Source organism: Mesoplodon bidens, assembly GCF_964165515.1.
Source record: "Mesoplodon bidens genome assembly, chromosome: 9".
NCBI classification, from domain to species: Eukaryota; Metazoa; Chordata; class Mammalia; order Artiodactyla; family Ziphiidae; genus Mesoplodon; species Mesoplodon bidens.
The window spans coordinates 78,760,280-78,786,299 of NC_138166.1; the positions used below are offsets into that span (position 1 = coordinate 78,760,280).

The 26,020-nt window shown below is 38.2% G+C and overlaps 3 protein-coding genes across 8 annotated transcripts in view; all 3 read right to left on the minus strand.

Annotated features, from left to right (window-relative positions):
• The window catches only part of CADPS2 (calcium dependent secretion activator 2), a 487,398-nt gene that overhangs the window by 341,850 nt on the left and 119,528 nt on the right, over positions 1–26,020 (minus strand). The window lies entirely within an intron of this gene.
• RNF133 (ring finger protein 133) lies at positions 1,001–3,020 on the minus strand. The gene has a single exon (XM_081244010.1). It carries the CDS (start codon positions 2,448–2,450, stop codon positions 1,320–1,322), a length of 1,131 nt encoding a protein of 376 aa, XP_081100136.1. The 5' UTR covers positions 2,451–3,020; the 3' UTR covers positions 1,001–1,319.
• Positions 4,802–6,267, minus strand: RNF148 (ring finger protein 148). The gene has a single exon (XM_081243775.1). The coding sequence runs from the start codon at positions 5,919–5,921 to the stop codon at positions 5,010–5,012; it is 912 nt and encodes a 303-aa protein (XP_081099901.1). The 5' UTR covers positions 5,922–6,267; the 3' UTR covers positions 4,802–5,009.

Genomic DNA, 26,020 nt, shown 5'->3' on the forward strand with positions numbered 1-26,020 from the left:
CTCTAGGGTTGCACAAGAAATCAAATCCCTGTGTCAGCCCTGGAGAGTTCAAAGACCTTTGTTAAAATTACACATGCTAAATTGTAATAGTGAGTTCTGGGCTGAAACTTGTAATTTTTTATATTTTCCAAAGCGATTTGGGATGAAAATTTTCAGGATTATGTTCCCATTATTTTGTATGACTGGGATAAAGCTGTCCAGTTTTTCAGATTAACACATAATAGTTACATTATTTGAAAGATAATCATTATTCATTTACTCAAATATTTGAGGGTCCGGCACTGTGCTGCATCCTGGGAATACAGTGAACAAAACAAACAAGCCCAATATGTCATAATAACTTCTACATTGTGGTACTTGTCTACAAAATAATATGACATAGTTAAACTGTATTATGTAACTGCTAGGGAGTAGGGTGGGACACATGGGAAATAAATACACTATTACTGAATATAGGAATTCTCCATGTAAGTCTTTCTATACATTATGAACATGTAACAATTATGATAAGCAATACTGGGCACTGAAATATCTCCTATTCACTTAAGGAGTGCTAGCATTTTACCTTTAAAATTTCTATCATTATATATATGCAGATCACATAAGATGTACTCATGGCTGAACAGACTATTTGTCAAAATACTAAAATTCTATACAGCAAAATTTTCATGCCAAGAATGAAGAAAACAGCACAATGACTTCAAAATTAGTATACTGTACTATAAATATCAAAAGCTAAATTTTGTTCTTCCTAGTATATAAAAGGTAATTTATGTTTTTCAAACTTCATTGATAGTTTCTGTAATATAAGGAATGTGTAAATATGTTAACAATTTTCTTACCAAAATAAAGCCCTATATATATATATATATATATATAAATTTAGGGAATAAAGTTCGTCCTTGGTTGGGAATTCCCTGACGGTCCAGAGGTTAAGACCTGGCACCTTTCACTGCGGGGGCCTGGGTCCGATCCCTGGTCAGGGAACTAAGATCCCATAAGCTGCACGTTGTGGCCAGAAAAATAAAAAGCAAAGTTCATCCTTGGTTTAACATTCATGTGCATACAGAAATAAACATATATACTCACAGGAGTAACACACACTGACAAAAAGTTACATTTAGCAAAGGTGAAAAATGGGGGAAAAAAATCCTGCTAGTACTTTTTTTCTGTCTCTGAGACTGGACAAAGAATGTAGAAAACTACCGAAGTGACAAAAAAAAAAAGACACAAAAACCACACTTCAGACAAACTGCTTGTTAGTACTTAGGACCTGATTTCACAGACAGGTTTAATCCACTTCCTCAAAGGTCATGCTGTCAAGGTGGAGGATGAACGTCTGCTGCTACTGAATTAGACGGGCCATCATTCTGAGAAGTAGGGTATTCCTCCTCCACGTGGGTCACTTTATTTGACCTTCCTGCAGGAGGAAGTTCATTATTTGTGCCCTCTTCACGAGGTGATAGGACACCAGGCAATTCATTCAACATTAGAACTTGCAAAGATTCTGTTCCATCTTCAACATCCACCTGAATCTCCAAAGCTTTAAGAATGTCACATTTGCACATGGGGCATGTCCCATGGGCTAGAATCCAGGGGTCAATGCAGTTCTTGTGGAAAAAATGTTTACAAGTCAGAATACGAACTGTATCATTAGGCTTATAGAGTTCAAAGCAAACTACACAGCTATCTCCATTTGGACTTACTTCCTTGTCCCCCTCTTTAAGTACCCGAAGTTGAAGCTGGCCACATGCTTTCCTGAGATCAGTTGTTAACCACTGCCATCTCCTGTTCTGAATCCTTGCTACCCAAAGTCTTCGAATATGATAAAAGATGAAATACACTAGTGTAGCAGTTGTGACGATCACAAAAGCGACAAAATAGTGATTCATCCAGATGATGTGTTTTCTTCCCACCTCAATCATGACTGTAACGTGAACTCCCTTCTGAATTAAACGCAAAATCTCCATGCCTTTCAAGTTACCAATCATCACCACAACGATGTCTTCAAACGTCTGATGAGACATGGGAAAAACCTGATTGCCAGTTCCTCGCAAGTTATAGATGATCACTCCGCTGGCTCCCTTCTCCACGGCCACCTTGATCTTCTGCGTGAAGGTACAGCCTCCCCGTTCAACAAGTGCGAGCCATGTCTCCGAGTTCTTCGATGTGCTGAAACCGGTACTGGGGTTACATGCATTTTGCCTTTTCCCCTCTGGAGGCACGATAACTCCCGCCACTCTCTTCAGAGCAGAGCTTCTTCCAAACACTCCAGTCTCCCCCAACTCTGACAACACGTGATTCCCAACGTGAAATGATATGTTCATGTAAGCGGTCCAAACAGCACTGGCTCTGCAACAGTGCTGGCTAAGCAGCCAAAGGAAACTGAATTTCATGAGCCAGGAAGAGGCACTGTTGTTTCTCCGAGTGCCAGTCTTGAGTAGACGCATCTCTCTCTTAGTGACTGAAGGACTAACCCAACAAAAAGATGTGGCTTCTACATCTGTTGACAATCAACATAAAATATTAAAATGAAAAAAACCTTCTGGATGAAAACAAGTTCCACTGTCTTCCAGCATGTTTTTGTAAGAAATTCTTAAAGATGTCTTATGAGTTTCAGATGTTTTTTTGAGAGAAAGAGAAAAACTTTAGATTGAAAAAAAAAATCCCAGTCTCACTACTGTAACTCTACATACTGCTTACTGTTGGGTGGCATGATTATGACATAAAAGACAACACGGCCAATTAGGTAAGAGCTTAGAGCATGCTGTACATTTATTGGCTTGGCTGTTTCAAATGTTGCTATGGGTAACTTCAGTGTTGTTCCAGGATGGATTCAATCCTTGAGCTACTACATGTAATGTTACCTGGTATCACGTTAAAGTAAAGAATATTAAAAATTATATAATGCAACGCATTTTAAAACCTGAAAGTATATGCAAGAAAGGCCATACGATTAACACTCTCCTTCACAATCAATGAAGTAAATATCTGTATCAAAATGGCAAGCTTTAAAACCATGAATGATAATGAAAAATTAGCACTATGACCAGATATGGGATAAAAGTGGTAAGTAACACTGTTTTTAACTCACATTTGGTCACAGTGCAAATTTATCTATCATGTAAATTTTTGAACTGAATTTATTTAATAAAGCTTGCTCAGAAATTTGTTGGACAGGTTTGGTTTTGAGTTAACTTTTAAAAGTAGGGCATCCCGTTAAACTGCTTCAGCCTCACTACCCTCACTCTTACGTTGATTATCCATAGGGATGACAGCAGGAAAGACAGGGAAGACTGATCTCATTTCTCTGCAGACCTTGACACCTGTTAGTAATCTCACAATAGTTTGAGGGAAGAGGAGGACGGGTGTAGGGGAAAAGATTAAATATAGCAATATTAGTTTAGCACAATTTACTTTGAACGAAAATATAGCTATAGATTTTAAAACGAAAAACTCCAAGGTCCCCACTTAAATTTAACCACTGGCAGCAGTGATTGTTAAAGGTCGTAGATGCTTTTAACAAAATGTTTGCCCAAATCAACAAACATCGTTGGTGGAAGACCCCGCATACACTGTCAGTTCTGCCTATATGCCTGCTACACTTCGGCCAATGGCACAATGTGACTTCAAGCCAAAGAATGACATGTGAACTAACAAATACGGGCAGTCACTGGCACTGCCATACACTTTCTCAGGGGTATCTCTCAGCGGTTCTTATTCACCCACTAGGGAACCAAAGCCAAGGATTTTGACCTTGGACATAAATGTCTCTGACCTCTATGCATAGGGTACTAAGAGACACTTTAGGTTGGGTCTCACCAGGACTACGGGAGCTAGTGTATTCTTATGAAATATCAGTCAACAACATGCCAGCTCAAAGTAGAAAAGAGGAAGGAGAAATGGTCCCTAAAGGCCCAACAAAAAGTGGCATTAAAAGAAAAGAACATTGATGTGACACCTTCGGCTCACAGTGGTCGATTTTCTTTCCCAAAGGCCATTAATCTGATTTCCACATACCCACTCTTTAAAAAAGACAGTGAGGCACACAGTGTGTTGACTCACAAATTGCCATTTGAGTTGGACGTCAATGCTTTAGCATATTATCCGGAGAGATTTTCATCAAAACAACAAAACCCACATCTTCAGGCCTCTCATTGTTATACAGGTGTTTATCTACCAGAAAAAAGGAAGAGGCAAAAGAAGGCAAGAGATACAATTTGGAAAGGCAAATGAACAAAACTGCAGTTATGCTCTAGGTCTATATTATCAAAATGTCCCAAATAGACACATACCACCATCTTAAGAGGAGCATTTACTAGAGTCAATTCTAGAAGGAAAATTTGCAACCATAGCCGATTCACTATGCTAGGATTTAAAGGGCTCTGGCAAACAAGGTGATTTTTTTTTTTATAATGCTGCCCTAAATTAGGCCTATAGTAATTTAAAATATTTTTAGTTACATAGCCAGAAGTGTTACCATCTAAAATAATTATTTGGAACACATTACCTACCCAGTCAATAGCTTTGGCAACCAGATTTCCTGGGTATTAATAAAATTAACCACGGAAAATTAAATCAAGATCTAAACCTATAATGAAGTTTACTGAACAGAAGTATTATTAGATATCAAAAAGTAAACATATGGAAGCAAAGTATAAAAATTAGTATAAAGAAACTTTAAAATATTATGACTAATTCTCTGTGGCATCAATGTCACAATCATTGTAATTTGAAAATCAAGACTAATTTGCTTTTAATGTATACTAATGTCCTTATTTAGATAAAGGCAAAAATGTATAACAAAACACTAGAAAAACAACACGTTCAAATAGATGCACACGATATGGAGTTTTATTTTTAAAGCACACAAATGTCACCCTCTTTAGTACTTGCGTAGACAAGCTGCAGTTGAATTTTCTCTCTACATAATGTGCTAAAAGAGAATTCATCTTAATTGTAACCTTTGGTAAGACTCAGTTACATCTTCAGGAGATTCTCTGGGTTTCTTAAGTTTTCAGAATGTCACACTTGCAGATGGGGCATGTCCTATGGGCTAAAAGCCAGGGGTCGATGCATGCCTTATGGAAAAAATGTTTGCAAGTTAAAATACGTACTACATCTTGAGGCTTGTATATGTCAAAGCAAACAACACAACTGTCTTCATCTGGATCTAGTTCCTTATCCCCTTCTTTGAGCACTTGCAGTTGAAGCTGTCCAATAGCTTTCTTCACATCTGCCTTTATCTGTCTTTGCCTCCTGGTGAAAGAATTGGGCACTCGAGGTCTCCAGGTACAGTACAGGAACAGGTAGGCCACTGTGGCAGCCAGACAGGTAAACAGAGATATGACATAATGGCTCAGCCAGGGCACGTGCATTCTCCCCACTTCAATGATGATCGTCACATAGACTCCTTTCTGAATCAAATGCAAAAGTTCCATGCCTTTCAGGTTGCCTATCATCACTGCGACTATATTTTCCGTTCCCTGGTGAGACATGGGAAATGCTGTGTTGCCCTTACCTGGAGAGTTATAGATGATCACCCCATTTGCTCCCTTCTCTGCTGCCACGTTGATTTTGTGTGTGAAAGAACAGCCTCCTCGTTCAATGAGGGCCAGCCAAGAGTCTGCTCGCTCAGGCCTGCTGAAATTGGTCATAGGATTACAAGCGTGCTGAGTCCATCCTTCAGGAATTACCACCACACCAGACACCGTTTCCAGAGGAGAATGATACCCGAACACTCCATTCTCTCCTGATTCTGATATAATCCGATTTCCCACCTGAACTGTTATACTCAGGTGGGCTGCCCCAATGGCTTTTCCTTTTGAGTCAGGAAGGCTAAGTAGTAGAAAGATGCTAAGCCTCAACAGTCGAGATGAAACAGAACTATGAATTGAAGGAGTAATTCTAAGTAGGCTCATTCTTCCATTTGCTATTAACGGACAAACATGAAGAAAAAAAAAACATCCGCTGTAAAAGAAAGTAAAGAAACTATCTTCAAGTGCTGGCAGTAGATAATTAAAGCACGTAAATGGAAAAGGCCTGCGTGGATCAAAGATATCTTGCTCCTTCCAGCATTTTTATTTTTGGTAGATTATCTTTCTCATAATGAAACAGAATAACAAGATTTGTTATTAGTACAATGTTATTTCAAGAAAATTGTGACTTCCTAATGGGGAAATTGTGACATCAGAGGTAGTTAAGCCAATCCAAGAGTTTATATTAGGCACTGCATACTGAAATCCTATTGGCCAAAAAGCTAGGCAGCAATGACTCATGATATGTACTAATCTGAATAAACTCTAAAGCAAAAAAAAAAATTTTTTTTAAATAGTTTGAGTTTCTTTTCTACTTCTGGATAGGCTGAAAAGCTGCCTAAACACTTTTTGCTCATTGTTTTCCTATCTATAAGGCAAAAGAGAAATCATTCATGTATGAGTGTTATGTCCCTGTCCAGTCACCAGTTCTCAGATATGGTTCTGTGCTCCCCAATATGCCATTCTATGGGAAGCAGGAACAAATCATTCCCTCTCTCTTGCAACATTAAATGCTTATCCCAGGCCTAAAGAGGGTAATGTAATATAAACTTATACTGTTAGTCTGATATATCACCATCTTGCAAGGTGAATTCAACTTTATTCACTAAAATCACTACCAAGAACCTATACTATGTGCTGGGCAAGTACTAAGTATGGGTCATATGTTGGAGAAGACACATACACCTACTTTGTGGAGATTATCTGGTGAGGGCAGATTTTAAACAAAAACACAAATGTGTAACTGCAAGTTGTGATAAGAGCTCTGAAAGGAAAACAGAGTATCAAAAGAAAGAACAAATGTAAAGGGGACCCAAACTTTGATTCGAGGCCAGAGGCCCAGGGCATTGCTCTCTAAGAAAGTGATAGTCAGTCTGAAAAGATACATCAGAATTATCCCAGCAAAGTATGAGCTGAGAAGATTCCGGGCAGAGGAATCGGCAATTTCAAGACCCTAAGATAGCAAGGAACATGGCAAGTTAAAGGATCTGAAGGAACATGAGTTCAGCAAAGCAAGAGAGGCAAAAGTTAAGGTGATGAGGGAAGGCAAGGCCAACAGCAGTCAGAGGTTCAGGATCATGAACCATAGACCAAGGACTGTGGCTTATGTCCCAAGGACCAGAGAAACACACTGAAGGGTTTCAACCTGGGGAGGTGACTTCAGTGTTTCAAAACGTTCACGTTTTTAAAAGTGCACTTTGGCTTCCTGAAGTGGAAAATGGATTGGAGGAAGAGGAGAATAAATTGATGAGTGTCTTCTTTTAGGCAAAAGAAGACAGTGGCTGGGACTCTTGAAATAGCAGTAAGGATGTAGAGACAGGCAAATCAAGTTACTTTAAAGGTTGAATTAACATACGTGGTAACCGGAAGGGTAGTAGTGGGCAGAGCAAAGGATGACCACAGCTATCACAAGTCACTCCGTTACTTAGTTGATGCAAACTGTAGAATCTTTACTGCTTTAAAGTTGCTTTAATGCTTGTTTGCGTTTATTTTAAAGCTTCTCCTGACTTCACTCAAGGAGTCAATAAATTGGCCACACTCATTCAAACATTATTTACTGTATACAGGACACATGCTATGCATGTCAGAAAGAAAAGACAGCCTCCATTTGCTTGTGTGTGAAAGAGACAGCAACATGTAAATCAGAGGCATGTTAAGAATTCTGTCATTTTCACAAAAGGAATTACTGTATTCCCTGGTCTGTAATATTTTAGTTAACGTTTGATGTTAAAAATAAAATTGGAACCAATCAACTTGCCCCATGCACAGAATTTTATGCAGGCAACATTTCAGTTCACATCTGAAATGTCTTTACATGTAGACTTTTCCCAAGTTCAAACAGAGTGTGAAATCCTGGCTTATTTATTAGCAAAGTGAAGCCTTACCACGAAGACAGTTATCATCATCATATCAGAGGCTGTTTGTTAAATATACGATTATTTAACATTTGAAGACAGAATTACATTAGTTTTTAAATCCTAACTTTGCTTTTTTAGTTTGCTGATTTTCAAGGTTGAAGGAGTTTAAGTGGTAACTATATGGTAGCTCAAAACATCTCAAATCTAAAGGTTCTTCATATGGTTGAAAAGACCAGTTTGAAAAACTTAGTAATTCATTGTATTTTCTCACCAAATGAGGAAGCGGTTAAGGCAATGGCAGTTAGAACTTCCCCCCTCTCTTTCGCCTGAGTCTTAGGACAAAACGCACCTACAAAAAACAATCCTTTCTCTCTAACGTAGTGGTTCTCAAGTGGGGGATACTTTTACCTCCCAAGAAATATTTGGCTATTTCTGGAGACATTTTTGATTGTCACAATGGGGGAGTACTACTGGCATCTAGTGGGTAGAGGTAAGGGACACTGATAAATATTCTATAGTGCACAAAACAGCCCTGTGCGATAAGTAATTTTCTGACCCAAAATGTTGATAATAGCCTTGGGAGGGAGGAATCGTCCCAAAACTCACTTGTCCCTGAGAAATGAGGCCTGAGCTCTTATCACAAAGTTTATAATTGGCAAAACATCCATCAAGGAGGATTCCTCAACCAGTCTCTGCTTCCTGTTTTCTTTGAAATAGAAACAGTGGACACCTGCACAAGTGCCTATTAGTCCATGAAGCCTGATTAAAAATTGCATCCATTTGATCAGGACCGGATCCAAGAGTCTTCTATGCTGGGGCCAGGATGTCTGAACAGGAAAGCAGGGAAGTGGGCAGTGGGGGTGGGAGAAGGAGTGGAAAATGGATAACTGATGTTACTCTAATCTGTGACTTTTAGACCATTTATTCAATATATAGACTTTCTATCTTTATAACAGCCAAGTATTAAAGAGGTTTTCATTAGCCTACCTGCCAGGTTCAACCAAAGGAGACTGAAATATACTAAGGTTGGCTGATCACATTCAAAAATGCCTGCCTGTTCCACCTTGCCACTCTGCCTCTTTAAGGACAGTATGTTGATTTTTCTCTTATATATATTTTTTATATTATATATATTTTTAATAATAATATATTTTTATATTATATTTCTTATATTTTCTCTCGATTTTTAAAATATTTATATTTATATTTTTTATATTATATTTCTTATATTATATTTTTCTCTTGATTTTTCTCCCATTTCATTATCCCCCAAGGTGGCTACTGCTGTTCCAGGCAGACCACATTCAGAAGCACAAAGAGCCTTTTCTTCTTCCGTCTCTCTATATAAGAGCAAGGCAATTTTCTTTTCCAGAAACCTACTAGACTTCCTTCAATGTCTCTCTGGCTAGCAGTGCTTTAGAGACCCATGCTTAATGGAACCCCTGGAAATCAGAGTAGAATTATCATGATCAGCTAAGGTTAACCACGATTTATCCTGCTATGGAAAACCCCTTCCCTGACTGAGCACATGGCAGGAGGGAACATGAAGGTAATCAGTGCCCTGCCCCCAAAGGGAAAAGGTATGAACTGGAAGGTGAGTAGGTAAACAAAGTTCCTGAGGTTTACCCAAAGGAATGATACTTAAATAGCCATTAACCACAACAAACACATAATATTCACTATACAGAAGGTACTGATATGAGCCGGAGCCCATGTTACCAGGGACACAGCACGGCCCTGCTCTCAGGGGTCATCATCTAGGTAGAAGAAGGAGTTATACACCAATTAGGTACATGCATATATATATCTTAACTTCTAGGTTCTAATTAAAATTCAAGAAGGTTATCAATTTCATTAACTTGGCGGGGGTGGGGGTGGGAATCAGCTGATCTCTATCCCTCCGCTATTCATCAACCTCTGTTAAGAATGCTCAAACGTCCAGAAATCTCTACTTTGAGAAGAAAAATAGCCCAAAACTATCTGGGCAATGCTTTGTAATGTATCTATCTCTAAATGCAGGGAATACTGAAGAGACTTCAGTAAATTACCTCACAAGTCACCGTATCCAGGGCTATGATATTATTAGAGATCTCTAGGAATCCACAAAACACACTGGATTTGCATTTATTCTTAAGAAAACAACTGTATAGGGTTTCTGTGAGTAATTAAACGCATCATAATGGGCTTTGACAGGAAGAGAATACTGACTCTAAGTAGTTTACTGAGGACAACAAAATAGCAAGTAATGCTAATGATAAGTACTCTCTGAAAGAGATATCTTTATTTCTAAAGATTTTTAAAGGCAAAACTTACTTTAAAACGTTATTATTTTCGATTGCAAATCTGTAAATCCTTATAAAAATTTCTTCTAAATTTCTCCCGTAAATTAGTCTCTACTCCCACATATTCTCCCAGACATATGCGATAAAAAAATAATTCTCCACATACAAATACACTCTTTCCACTTAATATTTCTGAACCCAGGAAAAGTGTTCTGAATATGCTAAAATGAAATACAGGAAATTAAAAAACTAATATATGAATCTTTGAATTACTTTCACAACCACATACTATACTAGAGGCAGGTACAGATGTGTAAAAGTCACAAAATTTACTCAGGCTCCTATTCATTATTCTTTATATTAACCAATAAAATAACGTTCAATATCACTAAAATCTCTGGTAACTAAGTATACTAGAAAGAAAAAATAGCCAAGACAGACATTTTAAATCACCATATCACTAGCCACGATTTCTTCGCTATGTAAGCCAGGATTACTATTCTTCTCTATTTATCTGCACGCCTCTAACAGTGGGATGCATGATGAAAGGGTAACTTGTGTAAGAGTTCCAGAAGTCCAGAGCTCCAAGAAGCCTTTGCAACATTAAAGAAGGGGAATCTCACTGATGGTTCTCAAACACCTAACACAGCACCTGGCTCAAAGAAGTCTGTCTGAATGAATGACTAACATGATCAGGTTTACCACACTTGAATGCTTTCCACTGCTTTAGTTTGGCCTTCATAATCTTTCCACAATCTAGAGTTTTGCAACAGCATCTAATCTTCCATCAATGTTTTGCTCACCTTGAATTCATTGTTGCCAGAGCAACCTACAGAAAAAAATGAAATTTACAATGGCATTCCTGTTTGCCTAAAACCTTAGATGGCTCCCTCTATCCAAAGGGTAACACCCAAGCTTCTAGAAATGCAAATATAAGCCTCTCCAACCTGGTCCTCTTTCCTTCAATCCAGCCTCATTTTCTACTGTTATCAGTCCTGAAATGTATGCTTCTTCAATTCAAAGGGCTTATAGTTTCCTGTGCTCCTATTGCAGCAGTCACTATATAAGACCTTAGACAGGCTTTGTTCCTTTTACAAAACTCTGTCCCAACGGTAGGAACACTAATCACAAAATGGCCCAATTACTTCCCTCCCAGTGATGCCCTCTGCAATGTGACTTAGCAGGTCCTTCCATCAGGAGGTGGGATTTACCTCTATACCCCTTGATTTCGGATGGCCTGATAACTCAAGCTGGTGAACAGACTGGCATGGACGTGATGATGTGCGAGTTCTGAGCCTAAGCCTCAGGAGGCCTTGCACTCCTCCCCTCACTCTTGGGACCCCACTGTCCTCCAACAAATAAGGCCAGGCTGACAGAGAAGGACACAGGTGCCCCAGATGAGGCTACCCTAAGTCAACTTACAGATGGGCAAACATTTGCGAGCACCCAAGATGAGCAGAGATGTCTCCATAATCCCGAGGTGACCACACATTCAAGACTCAGTACAGCTGAGACCTCAGTTGCTTAGCCTATCTAGACTCCTGAGCAATGACAGATACTGACCTTTTAAAAAAGTAGTTTATAAAAGAATACTGCCCTTATATACAGTGAGTTTTTATACAGCAGCTGATATAGTTCCCTCTACAAAATGATCTACTCTATTAATCTCCAGCTCTGGGACTAAATCTTATTCTCATTCTTTCAATACCCAGTTTCCAGCACATCGTAAGTTCTCAATGAAGGTTAATTAAATTGATAGCGTCTTATCCTCCTAATTCTAACCTGTAATATTACTCATGCAATAATGCATCTACTTAATTTTATCTTCATAAGGGTGATCATTTTAGTTAGAGCAACAGTTAAATATACATAATAAGTTTAACCTTTAATTCTTCCACAGATTTAATACTCATAAAGCTGAATTTCTTATAGCTGTACCTGAATGCTAATAAGATAAATGAGCACTTGGAATATGACCAAATTCTCTTAAACTTTAATGGGTATAAATCAAACTACATAAATTACACTCTCTTCCACATTCTGAATTCAAGTCAAGGTCTACAAAACTTTAACACTAAATTGAAAACAACTTTTTCTTCTCATTCAATCTGCCAAGTTAGAAGACAGAATGGCAATCAACAGAGTAGAAAAACATTACTAGTAGTTTGGAAAGTAAGGGGGGAAAACCTCACACCACAGCCTGTGCACTAAGAGGATAGAGAAAGTAGCTGAACATTCTTCAGCAAACACAAGATTAAAGATTAAGGACGGTAACTGGTGGTACTGTTATCTTTCTTTGAGCCTAGGACAAAATACATCTTAATATTAACTCAATCATTTAGACGGGATTTTTGTTCAAAAGGGTGGGGAAAAGGCAATATACTCAAAACAGGAAAAAATAAATAAATAAAAGCAGAATCTTTTTAATAACTACCAGAACTTGCCCTGTTCTCTGAACAGACTATTTTGCTCCTGTAGTTAAGAACCACCAAGGATGAGGAGCCTGCTTCTGGAGCCCTGTCATTTCAAAGTTGCCCTAAAACCCTTAGATTCTAGACCTTCTTAAGCCACAATTGGGGTCATTGAAGGTTTTTATAAGCTTTGTCTTCCTAACACCAGTCCCCTGGAGTATGGTTAACTCTGCTCTTAGCAGTCAGAAATAGCAGGGCAGTGGCGATTAACATTTTCCCACTTAGATCCCTTACGTTTTTCTGATTCACAGGTCAAAAAACCTTACTCATTTATTAGGTAATTTAATCCCTCCTTGGAAGCAGCAGAGAAGAAAAAAACAGGAATATGGAGTCATCACACTAGCAGAAACTGTACTGAAGCACAAAGTTATGTGCAACAGACCTGCCATGAAACCCAGTCTCTGCCATGTGCTAGCTGTGTGACGTAAGTCACAGTGAGCCTCAGTTTTCTCATTTGTAAGATGGGGAAGTAAATGACTGCCTCTCTGGTACACAGTGAGTATCAGATGACCTATTTCACATCTCTTTGTAATTCACTAAGCACACGGCTAGCATGGCAGGGGCTCAGTAAAGGGGCCCTTTCCCCCTTCCAATTTTATGAAGGCTCTTTCCTGTTTTCCACCTAATAATATTTTCTCATCCTTCAAGGCTGATCCTCATCTCCCTTTTGCAATCATCCCAGTCAAAACAACGTTCTCCTATTTTTTTGTATCTATTTGACAGTCATTTAATTTTGCCATATATTATAAAGTGTAGTTAGATGCTTATATGTCTGGTTATACTTTTGTTTGATTTAGAATGTCTTGGAAGAAGCAGTGTCATCTTGTTTCTGTAAATCCTGTTTCCTCTTCCTCCCCTTGTCCCCAGCACAATAAAATTTGCTCAGGGTCCCCAACAAATGTGTGACTTTTCAAGCACTTATTCTTCAAAATATTAAGACATATCAGCAGCTCTTGGCAACCTCTGCATTATACAGTCATCCATTAAAAAAAAAATAGAACAGGCAATGATTTGACATGTCATCCCTCAGCTAAGAATTACTTTGACAACAGTTGTCCAGAAAAAGGCTTATTTAATATCACAGGATCAGAGGCCATGGGTCTCACATTTTCTCTCTAAAAGTCAAGAATTCCATCCACATCTCTGTATCTGAAAAAGGATATAAAAATTGAGTCATATACAGCCATAAACTAACAACTATTTCTAATATATAAGCAGCTAGGCTCTACAAAATTTTAAATGCTCCTTTAATTATCTTTTATATATCAAGATATATATATATATATATATATATATATATACGCACACACACACCCCTATATAGATATGTATCAAGTCATAAGCCAAATAGTCATTATCCAGAGAAAAGTATCAGAATAATTTTGTTCATTTCAGTGCCTCAAAGAAAGCCCTATCATCATACGAGCAATAATAGTTAAACAACTAACTTTCTCAACAACCCATGAGGCCTTCTATTCCCAGCCCAAGACACACTCAAATCCCGCAACCCCTAGAAACCATCTGACTAACCAGGTACAAATCATGTTCTTTCTACTGTGAACTGTCTCTAATTTTTTATCATTAAAAAAACTCGTACTTATAGTTTAGAGTAAAAACAGTATATATCATATATATACATTTTAAAATAAAAATAAATCAAGTACTATGTACATTTTTAAGAAAAACATACTATTCTTCATTTTTCCACATCCCTTCTTAGGAAATTATATACTACCTGGTGATATTTTTCTGCAGGTGTTGAAACAACATTAATTTACTTTTCATCCTAATAAAGGCTTTTTTGATTCTCAATTATAAGTTCTTTGAGGGCAGGATTTTGTTATATTCCTTTGTCTTCCTACAGAGCTTAGTATACTGATTTATGTAAAATCAATTACTTATTTGATTTTTCATAATAAAAGTGACTCTCTGACACAAAGAACTTGGCATGTCCTATTTTTCACATACGCTCCAGGAGGGCAATCCAAGAACCACCTACTCAATACCTACACTATTCTTTCACTCATTCATGCAAATATTTATCAAGAACCTACTATGTGCACAGTTCTCAGTGCTGAGGCTAGAGCAGTGGTCAAAAAACCAATTTTCTATATTCATGAATCAATCTTTCTGTGTACCTGGGGATTCAAAGATGAGGTCAAGGTTGTATCTCACCCAAGAACTCTGATGTGATAAATAAGTAATGTGAAGTAAACGGCAGAGCAGTAGGAAATGATAAATCCTGCCCTAAGATGGAGCAGTTTATTCACACACAGTCCGGATACCCTAAGCTAAGGTACCACATTCACTAGTATGTTTCATGCAGTTTACAATAAAGCAGGCCAAACAGCACATCTGATCACAAAGCTTCCTTGACTCAGGTTCATGAAGCTCATGGAGCTGTTAAATTTCTATATTTAAAAACAAATCTTTGCTTCGTATCATGTTTCACAGTAGGTCTCATTAGTTTTAACAGGAATAGGAATTATTTAAATTTCACAGGTTTAATTAATCCTGAAGCTAAGCTGCCTGGGTTTGAATTCTGTATTTACACTAGCTCTGCAACCTTGGGCAGCTTACTTGAACTTATATGCCCTGGTTTCTTTACCTGTAAAATAGGGAAATTAGCAGTACCAAACTTTTAGAACTCTTATGAGGATTAAACAAAAAAATGTACAGTATCTAAAGCATTTAGAACACTGTTCGGCTCATACACAGACCGGTATGTGTTACCACCACTATCATCATCTTTATAGTCTTATTCACTTATTGTACTAGATAAGAGTGATGTCAGGGTCTTTAAGGGACTTTCTCAATCCTTTAATTCTAAGGAAGTCTCTATATTGACATAAAACATTTAGTATCACTTTTCTATATATAACATACATAACTACTGATCTATTGCATAAATGCCTGTTAACATCTGCAGCTAAACAGTAAGTGATTGCCCATTAGAGAAAGCATTTCATGATCATAAAGGATGCATGATAATAGAATTGCTTATTATGAATATTATCCTCTTAATGTATATGCCAATTTCAGAAAACAGGTCCTGGGCTTCCCTGGTGGCGCAGTGGTTGAGAGTCTGCCTGCCGATGCAGGGGACACAGGTTCGTGCCCCGGTCCGGGAGGATCCCACATGCCGCGGAGCAGCTAGGCCCGTGAGCCATGGCCACTGAGCCTGCGCGTCCAGAGCCTGTGCTCCGCAACGGGAGAGGCCACAACAGTCAGAGGCCCGTGTACCGCAAAAAAACAAAACAAAACAGGTCCTTTTTGTTCCTTCACACCCACAGACCTCCCACAAAAACAAGAGCAAAACAAAGTAAAGCTTTTGATTAGCTCTCCTGGCACGATATTTTTCAATACATTGAAAAAGAGCCTTGTTTCACAAAGTAATTGGTACATTAGTAATCCATGTCAAACTGCAAGAAGAACATTCATGTCTCCAATGACTCAAGGTTTAATTTGAGACTTAGGACAAAAAGGTTATCATGTGAGAAAGCAAAAGTGTTTGTAATATCCACATATAACACTAGGTTCTGGGCAAGACCTAGAACTCAATTACTGTTGTCCTAATGTCCATTTGATCGAGATTACACTAACAAAGATTGTGCAGGTGGGAAAACTAAATGACCGATATTCTACATAAATCAAGAGGAAAAGCCATACAGTTAACCCAAAAATACATGCGACAGTCTCTTAACCTACAAGTATATAAAGTGGACATGGAATTTACTGTTCCCACCCTCTCTACAACTTTTGAATTGTTTCTAGACTAGATGTCTTAAATTTTTAACTTGATTTTCTACCTGTCACTTTTCTAAATTTTTGCTTTTCCCATTTCTGTATTTAATATATTTCGAATATATTTGTGCACAATGTGAAGACAGACTCCAGTATTATCTTGAATTCCATATGGGTAGTCAATTATCCTAGCAATGTTTATTCATCAGTCTACTGATACTTTCCGAAAAATATATAATTCCACCTGTAAAGCACATCAAGTTTATATCCATGTGTGAGTTTATTTCTGACCTGCCCCTCTACTAATACCAGTCTATCTCAATTACAGTAACTTGGAACGCTGGTAGGGCAAATCGCCCCTTGTCACTCCTCCTCCTTTTCTATATAGTCTTGGCTATTGCTGACCCTTTGCTTTCCCATATAAATTTCAGTATCATCTTATCAAGTGACGTAAAGCAAAACTCTGCTAGGGGGTTGTAATTGTAATGACTTACTGACAAAATTGAGGATAAATGCTATCTTTATGAAATTGACTATTCCCGTTCAAAAACAAGATACATTTCTCTTTTATGTTCTTCAGTAATATTTCATAATATTTCTCCCCAGGGGCCTTGCAGTATTAGGGTGGGATTTGTATTTAAGAGGTACTTTATGTGTTGATGTTTTTGAAAATGAATTATTTTTTCCTACTGCCATTTTCTAGTAAGTTATTGTTATTTAATAAAAGTGCTACAGATTTCCAATATCAAAAAGAACAAACAACCCAATCCAAAAATGGGCAGAAGACCTAAATAGACATTTCTCCAAAGAAGATACACAGATTGCCAACAAACACATGAAAGGATGCTCAACATCACAAATCATTAGAGAAATGCAAATCAAAACCACAATGAGGTATCACCTCACACCGGTCAGAATGGCCATCATCAAAAAATCTACAAACAAAATAAATGCTGGAGAGGGTGTGGAGAAAAGGCAACCCTCTTGCACTGCTGGTGGGAATGTAAATTGATACAGCTACTATGGAGAACAGCATGGAGGTTCCTCAAAAAACTAAAAATAGAACTATCATACGACCCAGCAATACCACTATTGGGCATATACCCTGAGAAAACTGTAATTCAAAGAGTCATGTACCACAATGTTCACTGCAGCTTTATTTACAATAGCCAGGACATGGAAGCAACCTAAGTGTACATCGACAGATGAATGGATAAAGAAGATGTGGCACATATATACAATGGAATATTACTCAGCCATAAAAAGAAACAAAACTGAGTTATTTGTAGTGAGATGGATGGACCTAGAGACTCTCATAGAGAGTGAAGTAAGTCAGAAAGAGAAAAACAAATACCATATGCTAACCCATATATATGGAATCAAAAAACAAAAACAAAAACAAAAACAAAAATGGTTCTGAAGAACCTAGGGCTGGGACAGGAATAAAGATGCAGACATAGAGAATGGACTTGAGGACACGGGGAGGGGGAAGGGTAAGCTGGGACGAAGTGAGAGAGTGGCATGGACATATACACACTACCAAATGTAAAATAGATAGCTAGTGGGAAGCAGCCACATAGCACAGGGAGATCAGCTCAGTGCTTTGTGTCCACTTAAAGGGCTGGGATAGGGAGGGCAGGAGGGAGACGCAAGAGGGAGGGGATATGGGGATATATGTATACGTATAGCTGATTCACTTTGTTATACAGCAGAAACTAACACACCATTGTAAAGTAATTATACTCCAATAAAGATGTTAAAAAAAAATTCAGAAAGTTTTTTTTGAACCAGAAATTCTACCTCTCTGATCTAGCTTAAGGAATTAAAAAGGGTTGTTTATAGATATTGATTTCAATGTTATTTATAATAATGAAAATGGAAATAATCTAATTAGCCCAAACTATGTGAACAGTTAAGTAAATTATGATGTATTTTCAAAATAAAATAATCTCTCTATAAAATTAAATTTATAAAGTCTATCTACTGACCTAAGAAAATTCTCTTGGTAAGTGAAAAAGCAAGATAAACTTTATTTTAAGTATTGTAATTTTGTTTTAAAAACATATATTTTATTTGTTAAAAAAAAAGTTCTACAGATTTCTGAATGTCTGCTGGGTAAAAACTAGATAATCTTCCTGAAGTCATTACTTTTTCTAGTTTCTCTATAGGTCCCCTTAAAATTGTCTACATAGAAAATAAACTCTCCATATATGCAGATGGTATAACTTTACCATTACAAGTTTAACGATGTTCTTTTTCTTACTCCATTACAATACAGGCATACCTTGGAAATACTGTGGGTTTGGTCCCAGACCACCGCAATAAAGAGAGTCATACAACTTTTGGGGGGGTTTCCCAATGCATACAGGTTGTGGTTACAGTATACTGTAGCCTAGTAAGTGTGCAGTAGCATTACGTCAGAAAATGTATGTACCTTCATTTAAAAATACTTTACTGCTAAAAAATGCTAACCATCGGCTGAGCCTTCAGCGAGTTATAATCTTTTTGCTGATGGAGGGTCTTCCTCAATGTGTTTTCTTTTGCTGCTGACTGATCAGGGTGTCTGTCGCTGACAACTGAGGTCACTGTGGCCAGTTCTTAAATGAAGTCTGCCACATCAATTGACTCTCTCAAACGATTTCTCTGGTGCATGCAGTGCTGTTTGATAGCATTTTACCCACAACAGAACTTCTTTCAAAGTTGAAGTCAATCCTCTCAAACCTTCCCACTGTTTTCTCAATAACGTTTATGTAATATTCTAAATTCTTTGTTGTCACTTCAAAAATCTCCACAGCTGCTTCAGCAGGAGTAGATTCCATCTCAAGAAATACTTTCTTTGCTCATCCGTAAGAAGCAACTCCCCACCAGTTAAAGTTTGATCATGAGACTGCAGCAATTCAATCACATCTTCAGGCTCTACTTCTAATTATAGTTTTCTTGCTACTTCTACCACACCTGAGTTACTTCCTCCTCTGAAATTTTGAACCTTTCCGAGTTATCCATGAGAGTTGGAATCAACTTCTTCCAAACTCCTGAAATAACTGTAAGTCAACTATACTTCAAAAAAACAAAAACAAAAAGAACAATTCCAGTTAATGTTGATATTTTGACCTCTTCCCATGAATCACGAATGTTCTTAATGGCATCCAGAATGGTGAATCCTTTCCGGAAGATTTCTAATTGGCTTTGCCCCGCTGTCTCTCAGAAGAACCACTATCTATGGCAGCTATAGCCTTATGAAATGCTTTTCTTAAACAGTGAGACTTGAAAGTCAAACTTACTACTTGATCCATGGACTGAAGAATGGATGTTGTGTTAGCAAGCATGAAAACATTTTGTAGTACGTCTTCAGAGCTCTTGGGTGATCAGGTACATTGTCAATGAGCAGTAATATTTTGAAAGGAATTTTCTGAGCAGTAGGTCTCAACAGTAGGCTTGAAATATTCAGTAAACCATGTTGTAAACAGATGTGCTGTCATCCAGGCTTTGTTGTTCCATTTGTGAAGCACAGGCAGAGTAGATTTAGCATCATTCTTAACGACCCAGGATTTTCAGAATGGTAAATGAACATTAGCTTCAACTGAAAGTCACCAGCTGCATTAGCCCCTAACAAGAGAGCCAGCCTGTTCTTTGAAGCTAGGTATTGACTTCTCCTCTGCAGCTATTAAAGTCCTAGAAAGCATCATCTTCTGATTTAAGGCTGTTTTGTCTATACTGAAAATCTGTTGTTTACTGTAGCCACCTTCGTTATCTTAGCAAGATCTTCTGTATCTAGCTAGGACAATGAATGAATCTGCTATAGCTGCTACATCAGCACCTGCTGCTTTCAGCTTGCACTTTTATGTTATGCAGATGGCTTCTTTCCTTTAACCTCATGAACAAACCTCTGCTAGCTTCAAACTTTTCTTCTGCAACTTCCTCACTTCTTCATTGAATTGAAGAGAGTTAGGGCTTTGTTCTGGATTAGGTTTTGGCTTATGGGGATGTTCTGGGTAGTATGATCTTCTATCCAGACGACTCAAACTTTCTCCTTATCAGCAGCAAGCCTTTTCTGCTTTCTTATGATTCACAAGAAGGAGTGATTCACTGTAGTAGCACTTTTTGTTTCCTTCAAGAACTTTTTCTTTGAATTCACAACTTAGCTATCTGTTTGGTGCAAGAAGCCCAGCTTTTGGCCTACCGTGGCTTTCAACATGCCTTCCTCACTAAGCTTAATCACACCTAGCTTTTGATTTAAAGTGAGAGATGTGCAACTATTCCTTTCACTTGACTATTTAGAGACCACTGCATGGTTACTAATTGACCTAATTTTAATATTGGTGTGTCCCAGGGAACAGGGAGGCCCAAGGAGAGGAAAAAAAGACCAGGAACAGCCAGTAGGTGAAACGGTGAGAACACACACACCATCTTATACAGACATGACTTGTGGCACCCAAGACAATTACAATAGTAACAAAGATCACTGATCACAGACCACTATAACAAATATAATAATGAAAGTTTGAGATATTACAAGAATTACAAATATGTGACAGAGACACGAAGTGAGCAACAGATGTTGGAAAAATGGCACTAAGAGACTTGCTCCAAACAGGATTGCCACAAACCTTCAGTTTATAAAAATGTAAATATCCGTAAAGAGCAATAAAGTGAAGCACAATAAAAGGAGGTACGCCTGTAGGTAATAGTAAGTGATGACAGCCATCCTTGTCTTACTCCTGATTTTTCAAAAACTTCAAAATCTTCACTCCCCATTAAGTGATATTTTCTGTACGTTTCTGATGTTTAAGAAGTTTCTAGAAGTGCTTTTTTATCTTGAATAGGTTTGTTCATCCTGAGAAGATACTGAATTTTATTAAATGCCATTTCTGTTACATTAATGTAATCCTAATGCCATTTCTGTTACATTAATGTAATCACATGATTTTTCTCTTTCACCTCTTAATGTGGTAGGTGATATTAATAGTTTTTCTAATATTGAATAATTCACATACTCATAGGATAAGACACACTTCATCTTGATGTATATCACTGAAATTTAATATTTTATTAAGGGTTTCTGCATCCATGTAAAATGAGACTGGTCCTTAGTTTTCTATTCTTACATTTTCCCAATTTGGTTATTTGCAAGGATATACTAGCCTCAAACAAGCTTTCACTTTCTAACTTCTGAGACAGTTCTTAGAAATTATCTTTCCTTAAAGGTTTGGTAAAACTATTTGAGCTTAGTCTCTTTTGGTAGAATAATCTGGATTATCACTTCACTGTCCTAATGGACAACAGTTCAGGTTTTCTATTTCTTCTTGGGTCAGTCTTGTTTTTCAACAAAAGTATCACTTCATTTAAGTTTCATAATCTAATGGCATAACACTGTTCAAAGTAATTTTACGATGTTTAAATTATTCTATCTGTAGTTAAATCTCATTTTTATATTCCTAATTGCGTTTATTTGTTCATGTTTTCATCAATCTTGGTAGCATTTGTCTCATTAAGTCTTCTCGTGTAACTAATTCTTTAAATAATTGTTTCTTTATTATTTTAAATTTTCTATTTTATCTTTGTTTTTAGCATGTTTATGTCTTTCCACTTCTCATAAGTTTGTGATTTCCCAGGCTCAGACAGCAATAGTTCAGTTATCTCAGACAACAGTATATTCAGCAAGCACTACAGCACAGACTGAAGAGTATAAGTTTAAAAAGGTAAACAGCCCTGCTTTTAGCTTTGCCAAATGCTAGTCAGTCCACAGGATTGTTCTGAATCCATGACCTATGAACCTAAACACTCCCATCAAGAGGCTAATTTTGGCACTATGAATTTACCAAGTCTGGGTGGTGGAAGAACCCACCTATACACACAATCTCCTCTGAAATGGCATGAGACTGCACTTCCTTCCTTACAAGGATGACTGCCCCTGTTTTCAGGTTTTATGTGAGGTTCTTGATCTCTTCCACCATATACCAAACCTCTTAACCTTACATCTCTCCAGTACTGAACGGCATGGGAGTTTTCTCTAGTGACAGGACACAGCTCTTAAGTGAGTGAACGTTATTGGACTGCCCACTGCTTTTAGTTAGGATTGGTCAGTCCTCACAACCCTTCCTCCTGGAGAAGTTTTCTCCTTCCTGAGCCAAACTGGTGGGGGGCGATTTGAGCCTCTGGACAAGCCATATGAATCCAAGTGTGGCTCCTCTATAAGCCACACAGGATTTCTGTTCCTTGCAATTTCAAAGCAACAGATATAGCTCCGCCTACACCTAAAGGATATGAAAAGATTCTCTTCCATACATCTATTCCTAGGAAAATACCAGTGTCATTCCAGGCCTGTGTACCAAGGTTAACTTCATGGCCCACCTGCAGTTCAAACTGAGTTCATGCTCCTTTGAGTAAGGTCTGGAGTGTAGTACTGGTCCTACATTTAAAAAAAGGGCTGCTTTCCCATGGACAAAACCAGCTATAATCATCTGCCATGGTCAAAATTCTCCAGCATATAAGGCTTAAAAATGAACATAATCTGTGAGAGAAAGAAAGCAAGTTGTACAACTATAAAAACGAAACACAGTGCAAAGCTCTAAAGTCAAGTCCCACATGTTCTGCTCTTAGTAAGTTACCATCAAAGCTTAAAGTCTGCCCTGGTCCTAACAGAAACATTGACAAAAACATATGATTGTGTTCCCCTAGATTTTACTAAGGGCCATAGTCTTTTACACACAATTCAACATGAAAACCCCTAAGATACTTTTTTTCATAAGTTTGCAGCAAACTCATTTGGGGGCAAAAACCTGACTTGAAGTAGTGTGAGTCTATTTATAGTCACTTAGTGCTCAAAGGAAGTAAAATGGAGTTTAGTCTTTACTTGGAATATGACCATACCTTTCACTGTACTACAACAGAAAATAACACTTCAAATGTTGACAATCTCTGTAACACATGTATCATATCTGATTTTCAATATGCCACCAAAATTTGCAGCTTAAGGAAACTTTATAACTAACTAAAAGGCAAAACAAAGACTCACTTCGTAGTATAAATAATCTTTCCCAATATTATCTCCTCTGTATATTCATACTTTTGAATTCAGGATATGACTGATCCTCCCTTATTCTCATATTTGGCATTACCTACCACTTTTTACCATTTTGCGTTAATTTCCCAAATAGGCTTGTCAGAACCCAATTACAAAGCTTTATTCTCTTCTCAGTTTGGTCCCAACAAACAAGCAAGGATGACAGATATGTAGCAGAATGCGTGAATAGCCTGGCAACTTCAAAAATGTGTAAATTGAAGGTATGAAGGCATAAAAAACAGACCATAAATCGTTCTTGTTGACAAGATTTTTAAAAAATTTTGAATAAACAATATATTAAATGGAGAAGACCCTGTAAAAATGTTTTTACAAAAATAAGGTACATTAACATTAAAAAAGCGGAGCCTTTTTCTCCCAATAAATATTGGCTACAAACAGCTTACAGATAATACTGCTTAGATTTTCCACTTGGAAGATATCTTGCAAGTGAAAAGGTAATAACTTTCACACCCAAAAGTTAATAGTAATAAAGAAGTGGCTTAAGATTAGGGAGAGGAAACAACACTCTACTGTAGAAAATCTTACACAACATTTAGCAACTGCAGTCTTTCCAATCCTTCCATCTTTTGGCTTAATAGGCCTTAAATTTAAGAATGTACCCTGGAGAGGGCATAATCATTTTCCCCACATAGTAAAATTACCGGGCAGAAAATACTGAAATACTACTTAATTATCTCAGCACAACATAGTATATCCTGCCTTCTTTACTTTAAAAAAAAAAAGACATATTTAGAGTTCGCTAAGTAGAAACTTCGTATGTGTATTTATGTGACTGTCATTAAGCAGTTCAACCATTACCTTGTAATCTGACTACTCAAAGCATTTTATATCAACATTCTCCATTATATTCGTACATAGCTAGAAATTTTTTGACATGGAAAAATCATGGGAGGGAGTAAGGGGAAAAGGAAAGGAGGGGGGAGGGGAAAAGAAGGAAGGAGGAGGGAGGGGTTGTAGAAGGAGAGAGGAGGCTGGGGGACCAGGGAAAGCTACCTAGAGATGTAACCGGGGAGCTCAGTCTCACAGGACCGAGAGAGTTCTCTGGGTAGATAAGGGTGGCAGGAGCCTTTTAAACAGGTCACAGGGTAATGAAAAGCAAGATGTGTACATTATATTCAAGTAATCACATTTGCTCCCCACCACTCACCAGTCAAGTATGTATGAGGAAGTTTAGTGAAATCAGGTGCTATAGTATGTTTGTGTACTTCCAGAATTCATAGGTGGACATCCTAACCCCCAATGTGAGAGTATCAGGAGGTGAGGTCTTTGGGAGGTGCTTAAGTCATGAGAGTAGAGCCCTCACGAATGGAGTCAGAGCTCTTATAAAAAGAGACTCCATGGAGCTCCAGAGCCCTTCTGCTGTGTCAGGACACGGTGGGATAGTACCTTCTATGAACCAGGAAGTAGGTCCTTGCCAGCCACCACACTGACTCTGCCAGAACCATGATCTTGAACTCGCCAGAATCCAGAACTGAGAAATTTCTGTTTCTTATAAGTCACCCAGTCTGATGGTTTGTTAAAGCAGCCTGAATGGACTAAGACAGAAAGGTGTAAAAGCCGGCAAGGAACGGACACAATACAACACTTAAGGAGACAGTGCTGTGGAGCAGAGAAGCTGACACAGTGACCACAGACTATTTCTCAGAGACCATATAGGAAGCCAAGAACTCTGTGAGCTGGTCTGGTGTAACAGGGAATGGAAGCAATGAAATGAACCTGTTTCGCAATCACAGGGTAACAATCTAAGGTCACGGCGGACTCTATCCTGCTTTCTCCAATGCTGCTGCATTTCCGTTATGATCACTGGCCACTTACTATTTCAATAATAAAACTTTTAGGGACTGCTACCTTATGCCATTATAAATGTACACAATTGGGAAGAGCCATGTAAAGGAAAAGCCAAAACATACATCTCTCCATGTTATATAGACTCAACTCCTTTTGTATTCTTGCTAGCCATGGGCAAGTCAGGATTCAAGTGTGCGAGGAGGCAGCCTCCAACCACCAGTCACTTCACAGGGTCCCGAAGGGCCAGCCTGACTGTTCAGAGAGCTCTGCAAAGAGGGGGAGAAGGATGAGGGCAAAGGAGGAAAGGGAAGCAGACGCAAGAGAAGGGACAAGGGGCTGGGAGCGAGAAGGGGCCAGCCTGACTCGTATGTGGAGCTCTGCATGGAGGGGAGCAAGCTGCAAGTCCCCTAACGCAGCCCTCCTCTCTGCTCCCTAGCTTGCTAGAACCATCTACCTTCTCTGGCTATCCTACTAAGGAAAGAAGGCCCGGTGCACATCACGCCTATCATCTGTGAGTGCGCTACAGCATGAAACGGAGTCAGTTTAATAAACAAAGGCTCCCGGCACAGGAAGAAAGAGGGAAGGCTGGTCTCCTTTCCTCCCGACACGCACGGAACAAAAGTTAAGTATATTTAATATCTTACCTTTTGAAGGACCCTTCATATCTGCTTGTAATCACTAGCTTAACACCTTCTGTCCATGCTACACTATCAGATGTGCACAGAATTTTATAAGAAATGAAGGTAAGCTAAGAAGG

Bases quoted from the DNA above. Each gene is read 5' to 3' on its own strand.
- RNF133 (XM_081244010.1), bottom strand. From the start codon at position 2,450: ATGCGTCTACTCAAGACTGGCACTCGGAGAAACAACAGTGCCTCTTCC.
- RNF148 (XM_081243775.1), bottom strand. From the start codon at position 5,921: ATGAGCCTACTTAGAATTACTCCTTCAATTCATAGTTCTGTTTCATCT.